Genomic DNA, 15,375 nt, shown 5'->3' with positions numbered 1-15,375 from the left:
GGGGAGGGGGGTTGCCGGGTGAGGCGTTTGGGGGGGGGGGGGGCGATCGCCCCCACCGCCCCCCCCCCCCCCCCCCTTGGATCCGCCACTGTGTACCGCGGAGGTTCCCATCTCGGCTCCGCACCAGACCAGAATGTTGCTAACTTGCTGTGCTACCTATTCACTCGCATACGTGAATTTAAACGTTGAATACTTGTCCTAGATCCGTCGTGTAAGTTTTGTTTTGTGTCTGCGAACATCAGAGTCGATCGGAGAGCTCACTGTTTGGAGATATTGGAGGAGAGCACGAAAGGCCTTTTCAACTATTCCCCGCGTTCCACTGGGGTTCAAAAGCTCTAGGGCAGTGGAGTGGGGAAGTCCAACTGCAGCGTAGGATCGCAATAGCACTTTTCGGAGATCCTCATGGGTTGGACAGAAAAGTAGTGCATGGGTTGTGTCTTCAGGATCACCACAAGTTGGGCATCCGGGATCTCTCTTGCGGCTGTACATATGGAGACGCTTTGCGGTATGCGGGCAGCCAGTTCGAAGTCTGTGAAGGAGTGATGCCTCTGAACGTGGGAGTTTGCGTGGGATGCTTGGAGGTAGCCTTCCTGTCGCAACCCCTGTGTGGGGGCGTTTTTTGCGGATGGTATCCCGTATACGTCTGTGTGCTTCATTAAAGCGATCTAATATGAATGTAGGGTCCCCGTCATTATGAGCCCGTGCAGCTAGCTCGTCTGCTCTCTCGTTGCCGGGAATTCCAACATGGGAGGGAATCCACTGCAGAGCCAAACTCCAGCCAAGGTCTTCCACCGTTGCAGGTGTTAATGCTACTCTATCTAAAAGACGGGTGGCCCTCTCCAGGCGTTGAAGTTGTTGTAGTGCGCCTCTAGAGTCCGTGAGCACCACAGCTTTGGTTGGCGGGGTGATGTTTTTAATGGACTCAAGCGCTGCCCAGATAGCAACAAGTTCTGCAGTAGTTGATGATGCCTCGAAGTTAAGCCGGCCAGACACTTCGAAGTCTATTTCGGGACTAGTAATATCAACAGTTGCTGTTTTCTTGATCGCATTGACTGAGGCGTCCGTGTATACGTGGATCCAATCACCGTAAGCTTCCTCCAGGCGTTCGAACGTGATCGATCGGGCGACTAACGTGGGGACATTCGCCTTACGTTGGAAAATTGGTTGTTTTTCCTGTATCAACAGGGGCGCTCTCTTTGAATGTGGGGGAGGTGGATATAAATATTCCCCTGGTGCTCCAATCTCGTGCTGAAAATTGGATGCCAACTGTCCGAGGTGAGAATTTTTACGGGCCAACATGTGGGAATTAATATTGTCCACCGCAGGAACACTGTTAATGCGAGCAATGTGACGCATAGCTCTCTCCTCAAGTCTTAACGACAGAGACCATTCTTCTGCCGCAACAAGGGTCGGGGTGTTTGCTGAAGACGGTAGAAGTCCGAGGCAGCAACGCAGCGCCTTCCTGTGAAATGTGTCAATGTCCCGAATCTGGGCCCTTCCTATGTTTAGGAGTGGCAGGGAGTACAGGAGCCTCGACATTATAAGACCTTTGTAGAGTTGTAGGAGAGTACGTTGTGGCGCTCCCCACGAAGGGCCTCCGAGATGTCGTATGACTCGTAGTAGCTCACGACATCGCTCCAAAGTCCTCCGAACCTCAGGTCTCCAGGTCACGCGGTCATCCACCTGCACCCCAAGATAGAGATGACTACCAACTCTCTTAACAGGAGTTCCAGCAATCATTAGCCGCAGAGCGTGCTCGGGTGCTCGTACTACTGGTCGGTAAAGGAGCGACGCGGTTTTTTCCACTGATAGTGAGAGGCCGAGTTTTGAAATCATCAGAGCCGTAGCATCTAGAGCTACTTGAAGTCGATTTCGGATAGCTACGGCACTTTCGGAGGGACCCTCGCACCACATGGCAACGTCGTCGGCGTATATTGCCATGCCGACATGGAGGGTCTCGTTGTTGGTCGGAAGGCATTGAGGAAGCGATGCCATCACCACGTTGAAGAGTAAGGGGCTGAGTACGCTGCCTTGGGGAACACCTTTGGTGATTGGACGTGAAGTGCTAGTTGCACCAGGGATCTTGACAGTGAAGCTCCGTCCAGTGAGGAACGATTCTATGAATGTGAGGATTCGGCCACAGATACCGAAGTACTTGAGTCGCTGGATGATGATAGAATGAGGCAGTGTGTCGAACGCACGACTAATGTCTAGAAAGACACAGTGCACCATTCGGCCAGTGGATTTGGCTTCTTCTAGGGTCGACACGAGGTCTCCTATCGCATCGGCTGTGCACCTCCTTGCTCGAAAGCCTGCCAACGAAGGTGGGAAAGCATTTACTCGGTCTAGAAGCCACGCGAGGCGCCGGAGAACCATGCGTTCTAGGAGTTTTCCAAGGCAGCTTGTTAACGATACAGGCCTGTAGGATGAGATTTCGTCCAATGGTTTTCCTTGTTTAGGTATTGGGATGATTATTGACTCTTTCCATGTATTTGGGAGCGTCCCATCTTTCCAGATGGCGTTGAGTTTCTCAAGAATGTCGGGGTGATAATCTGGGTCTATATTTCGGAGAGAGTGATACGTTATACCGTCAGGACCTGGAGCGCTCTTCCTTCTAGTGTAATTAAGTGCGTGCGTAAGCTCTGCCAACGTTAAGTCGGTGTAGCTGGCCAATGTGCTCTCGCTGTCTGGAGGGACACTGGTGAACTGCGGGGCATTCAATGTTTGCTGGTGTACAGGCTGTGTAGTAGAGGACCGAGCAAACTCGTCCGCCAGATGCTCCGCCACTTCAATCATGGTTTGACCTGTCTTGATTGCAAGTGTTGTAATGGGATGTCGCGGAATTTTGGTCCCTTTAAGAGCTCGAACGAGCCCCCACGCCCGTCTTCCTCCCCCAGGGCCACTTAGCGATGCACAGTCACTACTCCACTGCCACTTTTGCAGCTTTTTTGTGTGGCGACGGAAGCAAGCATCTATGCGGTTGTATCGTGCCCAATCCCATAAGGCGTCCGTTTGCAGTGCCCTTCGTTGGGCTTGTCGTCGAGCGGCTCGGAGATTAAGCCACTCAAGGTCAGGTGTAGGACGTGTCGCTGGAATCTTAAAGGGCAGCTCCGCCGTCAATTTGAGCGTTTTTATCGAAACATATTTTCAGAAAGGGTACTAAAAATTCAGCCTATAGCAGCGGTTAAATCATTAAAAAACTGTTTACAGAATTTATAATCGTTAAAATACGCTGAAACCGAAACCGAAACTAACTTGCCACTCGACTGGTCCGCCATTTTGATGTGACGTCACACATGGTATAAACACTCGCACTTGTGCAGTTTGAGCCTGGCCAGCCTGGCAGCAGGTCACTGTTTTGTGTTTGTGCCGCGGATGAAAATGGACTCATCAAGCTCGTCTGAATCGAGCAACGATGAGGATATGCGGCTAGATTTTGAGGATGATGACGATAACCCGTTTTCATACGATCCGCCGGCATCGCCTCCGAGGGAAGCGCCAGCGGCGGCTGCATTCGTGATCCGCCGCCATGTGGACCCAGATGCCGCTTCCGAAGCGGAATGGTAAGGCAGTTTTTGTTGCTAGCACGCCAAGAAAAACTAATCGACGTTATGCCTTTTAATTGGAGGCACTTTTTGTTATATCTTGGGGTCTGACAATAGACGGTTTTAGTAGACCGTGTTCTCAAGCGACGCTTCCGTAGCGCGAGATCGCGCCGCCACTTCCAAGCATGCTCTAGCGCGCGCCCGGAGGGGTAGCGGGCCTCTGATAACTATCTACTAAAACTCCCTATGGACAGAAGGCACGAGCGCGGGGACGGAAGAGCGCGGGGACGGAAGATGTCATTGCTGCGTTTCTTTGTGGTGTTATTACACCCTACGGCGCAACACCAATTCCCTCCAGTCGCCATTACGCGCTCTTACATAACTGTATAAACCGATAAAATAAGCAAAAACCAGACAGTCCTAGCACCAACAAGCTCCAAAGCAAGCACCCTGACCAACATGTGACGTCACGGCAACGTCAGTGCCATCATGGCAGCCTCCGTTTGCCGCTCTTCGTCAGTGTTGCCAGTAGGGCGGCAGCAAGTGATTTGGGTGTGGACGTGTAAATTTCAAAATTCATTTTCTTCTAAGAAAATTAATATTTTTCTGAGATATTTCGTACACATGCTCAGGAAGGGCATCCAAATACATGGTGAAAATTTTATAGAAATCGGTGACTATAAAAATTACGGCGGAGGTGCCCTTTAACAATGCGGGTTGCGCGTTGCAAACACACCGCAATGCAAGTCGTGGTGTCTGTATAGCTTTTACTATCTGCGGCGGAAGTGAAGTATTGACGAAAAAGGTCCCAGTTAACCACCTTGCACTCCTTGATGGTCTTCGGAGCCGCTCTGGGATGTATCACGTTGATTGGAAAATGGTCACTTCCGCCCGTGTCCGGCTCCACAGTCCAGAGAGCGTCGATTTCTGCCGAGACCAGCGTTATGTCCAGGGTGCTCGCCTTTGTGTGCCGTCGGCAGAATGTAGCCGATCCGTCGTTGAGAGCTCGGAGATTAAAAGCTGCTGCCGTTGTCTCTATCTGACGTCCTCGCGTATCCGTGCGAGTGCCACCCCATATTTCATTGTGAGCATTGAAGTCTCCACAAATAATTAAGTTTCCTCGGCTTCTGTTACTTATTTTTTCAAGTGGCTTTGTGTCCCAGAGGCCTTGTAACGTGACGTACGCTGATACAATTGTCGTTTCAGTCTTTCCCATTCTGATCGTCACTCCAGCATACTCTTCAGATGGTGAACAGAGGTCCGAAAGGTCAAGCTCAGAGTGATGTATCATCTCGCACAAGTATAGAGACTCTTGATCTTCCATTAGGGTTTATAGCCGCGCTATGATATAACACGTAAGGTGATAAGCGTACCTCTCCAGGCATGACATTCGTTTGCTGAAGGGCCAGGACATCAATTTTCTTATCTGTGAGGAATTGCCGCAGTTCAAAAAGTCGAGTGCGCAGTCCGTTTACATTCCATTGAAGCAGCGAAGGAAACAATGGACTACGCCTGTGCCGTGCTGTGCCGCAGTGTTGGAATTCGCTTGAAGTTCCACAACTAGAGGCTTCTCTTCGTTGGTAACGATGCGCACTTGTGCTAAGTGATCCTACTGACAGCCTGCTAGAAGGTGAAGCATTGTCTGGATAATGGATGCAAGGGTACCCGCCCAGGAGGCTTCAATTTTCGCCAAAACTGCAAGTGCTATACTAGCACCTGCCTTTATTATTGATATCCATCCAGGAGCTTCACTTTCCTGTGTACCTTGGTTGCTAGCTTTGTCTTCTTTTTCAACTTGGTCTTTTGTGGCACAGGGGCGTGTCAAAGGTCCCGTGTTGGGTGATGGCTGATGTATAGATTTTTTTGACGAACCTTGCGTCAAGATCTGACTGATTGTGGGATTGGTGTTCATCTTTCCTTTGACGTTTTGGCCAGTTCTTTTGAGCGCTGAAGCATAAAGGTGTATTCACAAGCAGGACTTTGTCCGCGGACAAGTTCCTACGATAGGCGTGACGTCACCTTTTCCGGGGTATAAAATCGGCCATTCTTCTTGCGAAAACAGCAGGCAAAACCAAGGGACATGTCCACGCGTACCTGAGGAACGTCTCCTCGGTCCTGATATATCTTGCGTATCACGTGGGCGAACGTCACAGAATATGTCCGCGGACCTGCCGGACCATGATTATAGCGGTTTTGAAAGCGATCCAATTCTGCCTTTTTTCGAGTCCGCTGTGGTCCTCGGACAAGCCCGGGAACCGATTGTGTGGAAGTGCTCGTGGTACACTTCGTTGCACGAGCGGTTTTCTTTTTCTTTTTTCTTTTTTTTATATGCCTCTCACGGTTCTCGTGCACGGATGGACCTTTGCTCATTTTCCTGTACGATTAGTACGCACGAGCTACAGCTGTGGAAGATGCTCGTGGATTCCTGCGCATAGTGAAAAGAGGAGCCGAAAAGAAAAAGAAAGAAAACGACTGGAAATTGTTTTTAATTCGAACATGGAGGCCAACAAGGCTTCACGAGATGTTGTGGCGTGTGCTTTCATGATGGCGGATGAGGAAGTTGCGGAAGCACCTAATATCGACGCAAAAAAAAACCATGGATTAAAACATGGATGTCCAAGAAGAAACTCGGTATACAGAATCTACTCTATCAAGAACTTCTGGAGAGCGACCCCGTAGAGTACCGCCGCTTGCTGCGCGTTGACTCCAACCAGTTTGCTGACATTCTCTCGTCAATTGCATCATGCATCCAAAAACTCGACACTGAAATGCGTCCAGCCATCCCAACCAAAGACAAACTTCAACTGACGCTGCGGTTTCTTGCCTCAGGTGTGTGGTTATTCTTCTTACTTTTGTCCTTGTTTTAGCGTATTTGAGAGCTGCGCTAGACTTAGCCGTGTTTCTTGTTTTCTTGCGAATTTTCAGGCGAGAGTCAACATTCCCTAAGCAGGCAGTTGAAAGTTGAAACTTGTGACACCATTTACAAAATGCTGGGACCAAAATATCTGGTGTCCCCGTGGACGAAAGATGAGTGGCTTGCGGTAATGAAGAACTTTTACGAAAGATGGCAGTTTCCGCAATGTATTGGAGCGCTGGACGGAAAACATGTCACAATTATCAAACCTCCAAACTCTGGATCTGTGTATATTAATTACAAGAAGACCTTCAGTATCGTGCTTTTTGCTCTTGTGGACGCAGACAGCAGGTTTTTGTGCATTGATGTTGGCGCACCTGGGTCTGATGGAGATGGAGGCATTTGGAGGACGACACCACTGCGGAATGCCATCGAGAACGGAACAGCCGGTCTGCCGATCTCAGGACCTGGACCGGTCGGCGTCCCACCCGTCATCGTGGGAGACGACGCCTTCCCCTTGTCTACAAACTTAATGAAGCCGTACACTGGTACAAATTTGGACGAAGAAAAGGTTATATTTAACTACAGGTGTGTTGCCTACATCGTGTCATTTCTAAACACCGTTTTCCTTATCGTTTTTTCTTATTATTTTTTTTTTATATTAAGCCGAGCCAGACGGGTAGCAGAAAATGCATTCTGGCAAACCGTTTTAGGTTTTTGCACACGACTATCGATGCCGAACCAGGAAGGGTCACCTCATTCATCAAGGCGGCGTGTGTGCTGCACAACTATTTGCGAGCTGCACCTGTGCTTTTTAAAGGGGTACGGAAACCAAATTCTGGAGCTCATTTCTTTGTTTCAACACGACGCAGGTAGCAGCACAACCACAGAAACATAAATATTGCGCTAGAAAACGCCAGAAAACATATTTTAAAGTGAATTAAACGATAATCAAAAACCACCTGGTAGTTGGTTATGAAGCTTCAATGGAATGTCGTGACGACAACATGCCTCTGAAAGCAGCGCCGCAGCGGTATGCCCGCTCACTGGTATAGATTGCCTAGGCCTGAACGCAATACCGAGGCGTCTTGGTGGAAAGAGCCAAAACGAAGTGAGCCACCTTGGTTTCAGCTCTCGCGCGACGTGCAAACGCGTGCTTCGGTTGTTCTCAGGTTTGGTGCGCGTGCTGGCCCCGCGATATCTACAGCCCTTGGGTACTTCGACAAAGCGAGATTGTAACGCGTTGACGCCTCCAAGTGGCAAAACTCGTCACTACGGTACGCTTGGTCGTCCGAGGCATGATGACGTCAAGACGTCTGCCGGATCTCCCGAGATGCATTGCGCTCCTCCATGGCTGATTTTGAAGCGCTCGCCAAAATCGCGGCATTTAGAGCATAAAATATAGCCATCTGCTCAAAATACGACCGTGCGATTATTCATTACAGGCTTAGCTGATCATATTGAACTCATTTCTTGATGTTTTCTCTATATTTCAAGTTTCGATTCCGTATCCCTTTAAAGCGTCGAGGGAGGACCACCAGCGAAAAAGGACAATCTACTTCGGGCTACGAAGTTACAAAGGGCGCTCCGGGGCAAGAGCTCTAGAAGGCGCCATCGCGTGGCAGAGGGAAGAGGCGGGCCTTAAAGGGGCGATGCACTGATATTTGCATTTTGCGCAAATACCGCTTAGAACGAATCCCTGACGTTAATTATCTGTGAAATACCCGTTCGTTTTCACCACACGCAATCGAAGTCGCAGAAAAAAATAAAGACAAACGAGCAGAGTTCACCCCCTCAACTCACAGCCAGAACAAGCTGCCCCGTGATCTGGAGCCGATTATATGCCGCCAATGTTGATCATATACGCGCTGAGGTTGGCAAGGCACAGGACACGCGCTGAGTTCCAGACATTGTTATGGTTCGGCTGTTGTCGTCATTGCAGCGATTGGACACAGGACACTACCCGAATGTTTCTCGAGCTATCGATTATCACGAGCTCAAATCGAGTGTCCACGCCATGCTCGTGTCCAATCTATAAGCCGTATTCAAATATCGTCACTGAGCGGCACTGCTACCGCCCAATTGAATATCGTTGCACCGCCCCTTTAATCTGCAGATAAATAACAAAATTTAACCTTATCTGTATGTTCAGACAAGAGCAGAAGCAAAGATACCATTTCATGAGCTGTATATTGCGACTTCCTTTACTTAACAATCGTTCATGCATGTGCTGGCACTCTGACCACCAAAACTTTTTGTGGTATGCTCTAATTGTTCAACTTTATGTCAATAAACTTGAAAGAATCTTCAATGTTTTCTTATTTTTTATTTCGTCATGCTATAATATTGGTTGGCAATCTAACACACTCACCCACTCCAACAAAAACAGCCGCCAGGTCCTAATGGAATAAGTACGACAGGCAAAGGATACGAGCATTTGTTTGTTTTCAAGTATTCCCTTCACTTTTGAGCGCGAAATGCTAATTTTGGTTTAACATTTTTTTAGTTTAAATAGGGTTCGTTGAATTACGTTTGTTCTTGCTGTCGGTCTAGGTAACGCTTGACGAGTTCTAGTACCTCTACCTGACACCCAATAAAATTGGTTCCGTTCAGGCTTCTCATGTGGCCCGCCACAACTCTTCCAAAATTATCAGCATCGTCGCCACTTTTTTCAGTTTCAAAACTTTCGGAAATTTTAGTGAAAGCAACCGTGCGCTCTTTCCACCCAGAGCTGGAGCAGTCATCTGCTTTCTTTTTTCCGTCATCGCACTTTCAGCGCTTCACAGGAGTGCCAGACGCTTCCACACTGGAACTCGTTGTTCCGCGCGGTGTGTGTGTGGAATGCGTGCCAAGGACGGGTTCCCTCATCTCGGTCATAACAGACGCCAATTCTGTCTCACTGTCCATCTGGAAAGGTAAAAGAAATACGAATGCGTTACTCTAGAGGAACTATATGTACAGAATATCGCAAGTGTCGGCCATTTACTGTTCAGAGCAATGAGGGATAGATAAAGAGAGAGAGAGAGATAGTTTTAGTAGTGAAGAGAGGACGCGTCGATGGGTTACGTGAACAAGCGTAGATGTCACCACCGTAGTATTGTGGGAGAAGCGAGAGTTGTTTTTTATATAGACGCAGCAGGTCGGACCCATCGAAGGCTCACCGGCGGTTGGCCGTTTCACTTGCAAAATTGAATAAAAAAAAGTTTACTCAATGAAGGACCCTGTACACTGCATTTAAGGTCAAAACTGTTGCGTGGCCCTGACATTTGAATGAAACTGCCTTGCGGCCAGGACCCGGCCCGCGGGCCGCCGGTTGTCAAAGCCTAGGATAGTGTCTCGCAGCTTCATCCAGAGACTATCAACACTTCAAGAAACCGTGATTAACACGAGTGAACGAAACAAAATGCTGAAGCCTGAACGAAAAAAAAAAATGCTGAAGCGTGTAGAGCAAAGCCAGAACTCGAACGTCAGCCAAGCTAATAGGATTCAGTGACCTCCATCAACGAACGCTCGACAACGTTTCGTTCGATAGGTCTAAAAAATTAAGTTAAACGAATGGGTCAACCCGCCAAACGTTGCTCACTCCACTGGGATCATTGTGTTGGTAAGATTCGTTGCACTCCCGGGAAAGGACAGGTTTGCTCCGATCCAAGAACAGGAGACTGCGGTAGAACCTCCATCTACCGTTGTACGTGTACTCCGCAGCTTGGCCGCTCTTCGTTTTCATGATCTTTTCCTTCTCCCGGCTGTAGATGCGTCGCTTATCTTGAAAAAAGCTCCTCACTCCCTCTGAAATATCAGACAACAATAAGCGGTCAAATACAACTCGGGGTCGACACTAATTAGTCCGCCTTCAATGAACCCACCTTCCGTGTAAGGCCCATACTGGGAGTAGCGCCGTTGCATTTCATTGTCAATTTGTTTCCAGAGCTCTGATTTTATGCCGTTGTTGCGGTACTGGTCGTTTTGAAGGCACCAAAGCTGTGGAAACTCTTCTACGAGTGCGATTAAACACAGCGTCGCTTCATCGCTGAGATCCTTCATCGTTGTCGTCCTCAATGCCAGGTATATCAGACGCTGGCGGGATTGGAATCGACCGTCACGTGCGTTGCGTGGCCGTTTTCTTGTAGCTTGGAACGCAGCGAAGCACCACCAAGGCTCTGGCGCGAGGTGGGAGCGTTGGGAAATACCAGTCCTGAACAGATATCTCGTGCAGCGAAGGCAGCGAGAAAGGTACGAGCTCGGACTCGCAGTTCTCGCCTTGGTCCACGGCAACCATGCAGTATTAATTCGTATGTCCGCGGCCTAGTCCGTTGTGACATCGAAGCCACGTGATACGCATATTTCACAGGTCCGCGGACATGGTTCCCGAAATTTGTCCGACGTGTGAATACACCTTAAGTGTCCTTACCAGTTTCTTCTGACTTTGACTATGCTCTTCTGGTGCCCTCGGTGGTGTCCCTGGTCGTTTTTTGACGGAAGATGGCGGATCTTGCTTCACGAAACCCTACGGTATTCATTTTTGAATATGTAGCTACAGACTGTGCTTCCTTCCACTTCGGGCATATGTGCGATGTAGCCTCATGATTGCCGCTGCAATTTATGCATTTCACTGAACTGGACGTGCATCCCTCAGCTGTCAGAACGTGGTTCTCGGCACATCGATTGCAAGCTTGGGCGCGTTTGCAGGCGATTTTTTGTGTCCGAAACCGCCGCAGTTGTGGCATTGTATGGGCTTCTCTTTGAATGGGACAACAGAGTGTCGCACATATCCTAGTAAGACATGGCTCGGAAGGTGGCTGCCGCTGAAGACGACTTTGACGACTCGAGATTTTCCAAGTCGTCGCACATTGGCAATCTTGGCTTCTGATCGTAGGTGTTGTGCCAGTTCTTCATCGGTGACATCCGCATCAACGTCGTGAATTACTCCGACGCTTGTTTTGCCTGACAACGGAGATTATGGTCGAACTTGGATACCGCATAGTAGTGTATTGCTCATCAGCACTTGTGCTGCATGTCCGTTTCGGACGTGAACTGCAATAAGGTTGAGTCGTTGATTGTAGCGCACTTGAAGAATGCATTCTGGACTTATTTTCTCGAGAGCCTGTGTGACCTTGAGACTGCTAAGGGAAGTGAATTTCTTCTCTGAGTCAGTCGGGGCATATACGACAGTGAGACTGTTGGAGACGTTGTTTGGCACACGTGTTGTGCCAGAATCGGAGAGAGTCATCACTTCGAACACGTTTCCGATTTCCAGAGATGCACCATTGTCCTCCAGAGTCGTTGTCCTGCTCCATGTCGGAATGTTCTAAGTTAGAAAATTCGGGTGAGGCGTTTGGAGTGGCAGCAAGGCTGTCTTCCATGGGGTTTACAGTTGGGCGTTGCCCAGGAGTGACATCAGAAGATGAATGGTCACCTATGTTCGCTACTTTCTCAGATGAAGACGTGGTCCCTTACGTGCAGAGGCGTTTGGTAGTAAGAGACAAGCCCAGTTCCACTTGCCGAAACAAAACTGCCAGGTCAGGATACGAGTACACAGGTTTCAAACGTAAAAGATACCGAGAGAGCAAAATGTCGTGTTCCTTGCTCAAAGCACTTCGTCGTCTTTTCCCGCGCGCGGCCACCTTACTTCGGGATCTCGGAGGCCATACTTTTCGTTTCTAGGCTAGGTGGCGCAAGCTACCGCTCAATATAAAGGGTGTCGCTATTAGATTCGTCTTTCCACCTAAACTTTGTCGAACTCAACGAGGTAGAATTGGTAGAATGTGGTCGAACTCCGAGCCGTACGGCCGTACTCTGGTCGAACTTATCGCACTTCGCCGGCCAGTCGTGCTCGCACCGGGGTTGCATTTCCAAGTTCGATAAGTTCGACTTCAACCTAGCGAACCTCAGGTTCGGTCGAGCTTCCGAAACTTTACGAACTCCATAATGAGCCTCGAATCTCGTTTTGCATAGATACAATAGAGGTTCGTCAGGTTCGATCCATTGCTGGTCTGAGAAAACGCGTTTCTTTTTTGGTGAGTGCAGCGCGATTTCGCGCTTCGGATTGTTTTCTGGAGCCGTCACCTCTTTGTCAGTGTGCTTGGACCCCTCCGCGACCCCTTTGGCACCTTGAGCCCTGGTGAACCGATGGCGAGACTGTTTTGGAAGGAGCGCGCGCCTCCCGCGTTCCGGACAGCAGCGGCGGCGGTGAGTCCGCGGTCCGTGGAGTGACGCTTGCCGACGGACGCTGGTGCGTGGACGCTACTCGGGCGCTCGAAGCACCATGGAAAGCTCGAAGCCCGGGCTGGCGCGCCTGCGCACCACCCCGCGCCGGGCCCCCGGTGCCGTGGGAACCCAGTGGGGCGGCACTGAGGGCCGTTCGGCGCCCTACTCGGCGTCGGAGGTGGACCGCTTGGTCGAGTTGGTGGCCGACAAGGCGGCGCTGCTCCTGTCGGCCGGCGAGAGCGGCGCCAAGCGCGCCTGCTGGGACGAGCTCGCCAGGAAGATGTCGCGCAGCGCGGACGACGTGCGCCGCAAGTGGTCCAACATCGTGGCCGAGGTAAAGCTGCCCAAGCGCTCGAGCCCTTTCAAGCCGTACGAGCTGACCGCACTCCGGCTCATGGGCGCCGAGCGGACCCCGACCCCGCAGCTGCAGATCATCCCGGCCAGCGTGTGCTCGATCCCAGCCAACAGCTTCCTGCACCAGGAACAGGGCGTCCAGGCGCCGGCGGCGGCGGCGGCACCCCCGGCGGCGCCGAGCAGCCTGACCATAGTGGCCCTGAGCAACCGCGAAGTGTCCATCACGCCGGTCAAGCGTGCCCTGCCGGCAGATTCGGACGAGTCCGAGCTTCAGCTCGTGCGCGTCTCGCAGTCGGTGCACACGCAGACGGACGCCGAGGCCCCTAAGCGGGCCCGGCTGGACGAGGCCGGGCTATGCGCCCGCCTGGTGGCTCTGGAGGAGCGCCGCCTGGCACTGGACAGAGAGCGGCTGGCGCTGGACAGGGACCGGCTCAAGTGCACCCAAGAGCTGGTGGCCCTGCTGAAGACACGCCCCTCGCCGCTGCCTAACGGGGACTTGGTTGCCAGCACCCTGGCTGCCTCCTCCCTCTAGCCCCGCCTCCGTGCCTTCCCGGCCCTCGGGACCCCAGTGTAGGACCGCCGTGCCTTTCTGGTCTGCGCCCGGCTGCGCCACCCAGCCCCGCCGCCACTGGTCCCGGTGGCTTTGCGTTGCCTCCGTCGAGTGGCCAAAACTCCTGGTGATCTTTGGTTTCGCGACGAACAAATGTGCAAGATGCCTACGGCCGTTCATTTGTTATGACCCCACATGCTTGCGGCACCTGGTGGCCAGAACACTGAGCCACAAAAGGACTTCGGGGAAACTTTTCACTGGAGTTTCCAAAAGACCGTGCATATTGTGTCTCGAGAGTTGACTCCGGTGCTGGTAAAGGTACAGGCACGAGTGTGTGGTCTTCAAAAGCACTTTCCTACGCGAGAATGCTCAAACAGGCGTAGGAATCTGCAGAGCTGCGCTCTCGTGCCTGTGCCAGCACCGAAGTGAACTTCCGAGGTGAAGCATTGAACCTTGCGTGGAGTTCACCTTGTGCAAATGTGGCAGTGTAAGCTCCAGGTAGCTCTCATTTTTTTTTTTTATAGAACCATCTGTCTTCTGTTTCGGTATTGCCATTTTTAAAAAGCGTGGGCAGTCTCGACAAATACGCGTCGCCACACTCTTTACGGCTGTCGCATTGGATGAATTGGACGTTGTAGACGTTGATCACGTCTCCTTCGACCCGACGACTCACCGTCTGTCTTAACAGCCGTTCATGGTTCATACAGTTCCTGCCAAAGATTTACTGCCTCGAGGAAAATCACCATTTCTCATTCTTCCATACTCGCACTCATTCAGGCAAAGCTCGTGTTCATTTCACTCCATGCGGGTCTTTTATTTAAAGTCTCAGCGCGACAGTCAACGAGCATTGCACTGCATCCTGAAGCCACTGTATGCATTCATTATACGTCACTCACTATCTGTTTTTTATTCCGAAGCTCCTATTAATGGTTTACATGAGAGAATTGCTTAGATTTGTTTGTGCCAGGGATGTACCGTCCAAAGGCACTTCTGGCCCGAGAGCAGGCTGCAAAAATATACCGTTTCAAAGAACGAGCGACTGTTGCTTGCTTAACCACTTCACGCTGCGAGGCAGTGTTCCGGAGGCACATACACGGTCGAGGCAACCACACTCTCTTGAGATGGGGCACTTGTATTCCTCTGGAGAAACTCCCACCCAAATCATACTGGGAGATAAAAACCTGAAAAGGGGATTGTTCTTGGATACGTAAAAAAATCCCCGCTTACTTTCTACTTTTCTCTAGAGCTTCTGGCGCTCCTTCGGAGTGCACTCGAGCTTGGTGGGAATCGATAAGGTCAGTTTACGAGATGAATGGCAGGAACGAGCGGAGCCCCAGTGGCGTGCATAGAGAGAGTTCTGTCAAGGGCCCACAGCAAGCGGAGCCGCAAATTTAGTTATTCACAACCATAGCCAGAGCAGAGCCATATATTGGGAGAGTCTGTGACTAGTGTGGCAACGAAGGCACCGGAGAGAAAAAAAGGGAGGAGAGTGCCGACGGAGGAAGCAAAGAGGAAATGAGCGCCATTTTGACGGAGCGCGCTTTCGGTGCAGAAGCACTGTTGAGGCTATATGTCGTCTGCTACGGGCCGACTTTTTTTTTTTTGCCCGTATAAAAGTCTGTGCCCTAATATTGAGGAACTGCATTCCTTAAGCTTTTTAACGCATCGAAAAATAACACTATGTCATTTTCTTGCCAGAGCTTGCGAAATTTAGATGTCGATCCTGCGCATTTTACCAGGCAAATGAATGAAAATGGCGGCCTTCCCCACCCGGCAGGCAGCAGCTGGGAGTTTATGCGCTCGTGCCTCTGGCTCTGCGCCGCGGGCCGCTTGGCTCACTCGGGAGAAAGGTGTTACGGCGGCGA

The 15,375-nt window shown here is 50.7% G+C and overlaps 2 protein-coding genes across 3 annotated transcripts; one reads left to right on the top strand and one right to left on the bottom strand.

Moving 5' to 3' along the window:
- Window positions 1–8,798: 8,798 nt before the first annotated feature.
- LOC121833455 lies at window positions 8,799–10,467 on the bottom strand. Of its 2 annotated transcripts, none has more exons than XM_042286769.1 (3): window positions 10,266–10,467; window positions 9,983–10,188; window positions 8,799–9,306 (listed from the first exon to the last, which is right to left on the bottom strand). In XM_042286769.1, exons 1-3 carry the CDS (start codon window positions 10,441–10,443, stop codon window positions 9,172–9,174), a joined length of 519 nt encoding a protein of 172 aa, XP_042142703.1. In that variant the 5' UTR covers window positions 10,444–10,467; the 3' UTR covers window positions 8,799–9,171. The 2 variants fall into 2 exon arrangements, with proteins under 2 accessions (XP_042142703.1, XP_042142704.1); XM_042286770.1 differs by having other exon boundaries at window positions 10,084–10,188.
- A 1,695-nt stretch (window positions 10,468–12,162) lies between these two features.
- Window positions 12,163–14,546, top strand: LOC8051823. The gene has a single exon (XM_002434563.5). The coding sequence runs from the start codon at window positions 12,665–12,667 to the stop codon at window positions 13,490–13,492; it is 828 nt and encodes a 275-aa protein (XP_002434608.3). The 5' UTR covers window positions 12,163–12,664; the 3' UTR covers window positions 13,493–14,546.
- The last annotated feature ends 829 nt before the right edge of the window (window positions 14,547–15,375 follow it).

This window comes from Ixodes scapularis, unplaced genomic scaffold (assembly GCF_016920785.2).
Source record: "Ixodes scapularis isolate PalLabHiFi unplaced genomic scaffold, ASM1692078v2 PGA_scaffold8__174_contigs__length_109621045, whole genome shotgun sequence".
In the NCBI taxonomy this organism is placed as follows: domain Eukaryota; kingdom Metazoa; phylum Arthropoda; class Arachnida; order Ixodida; family Ixodidae; genus Ixodes; species Ixodes scapularis.
This window is presented reverse-complemented; position numbering and strand designations above follow the sequence as displayed.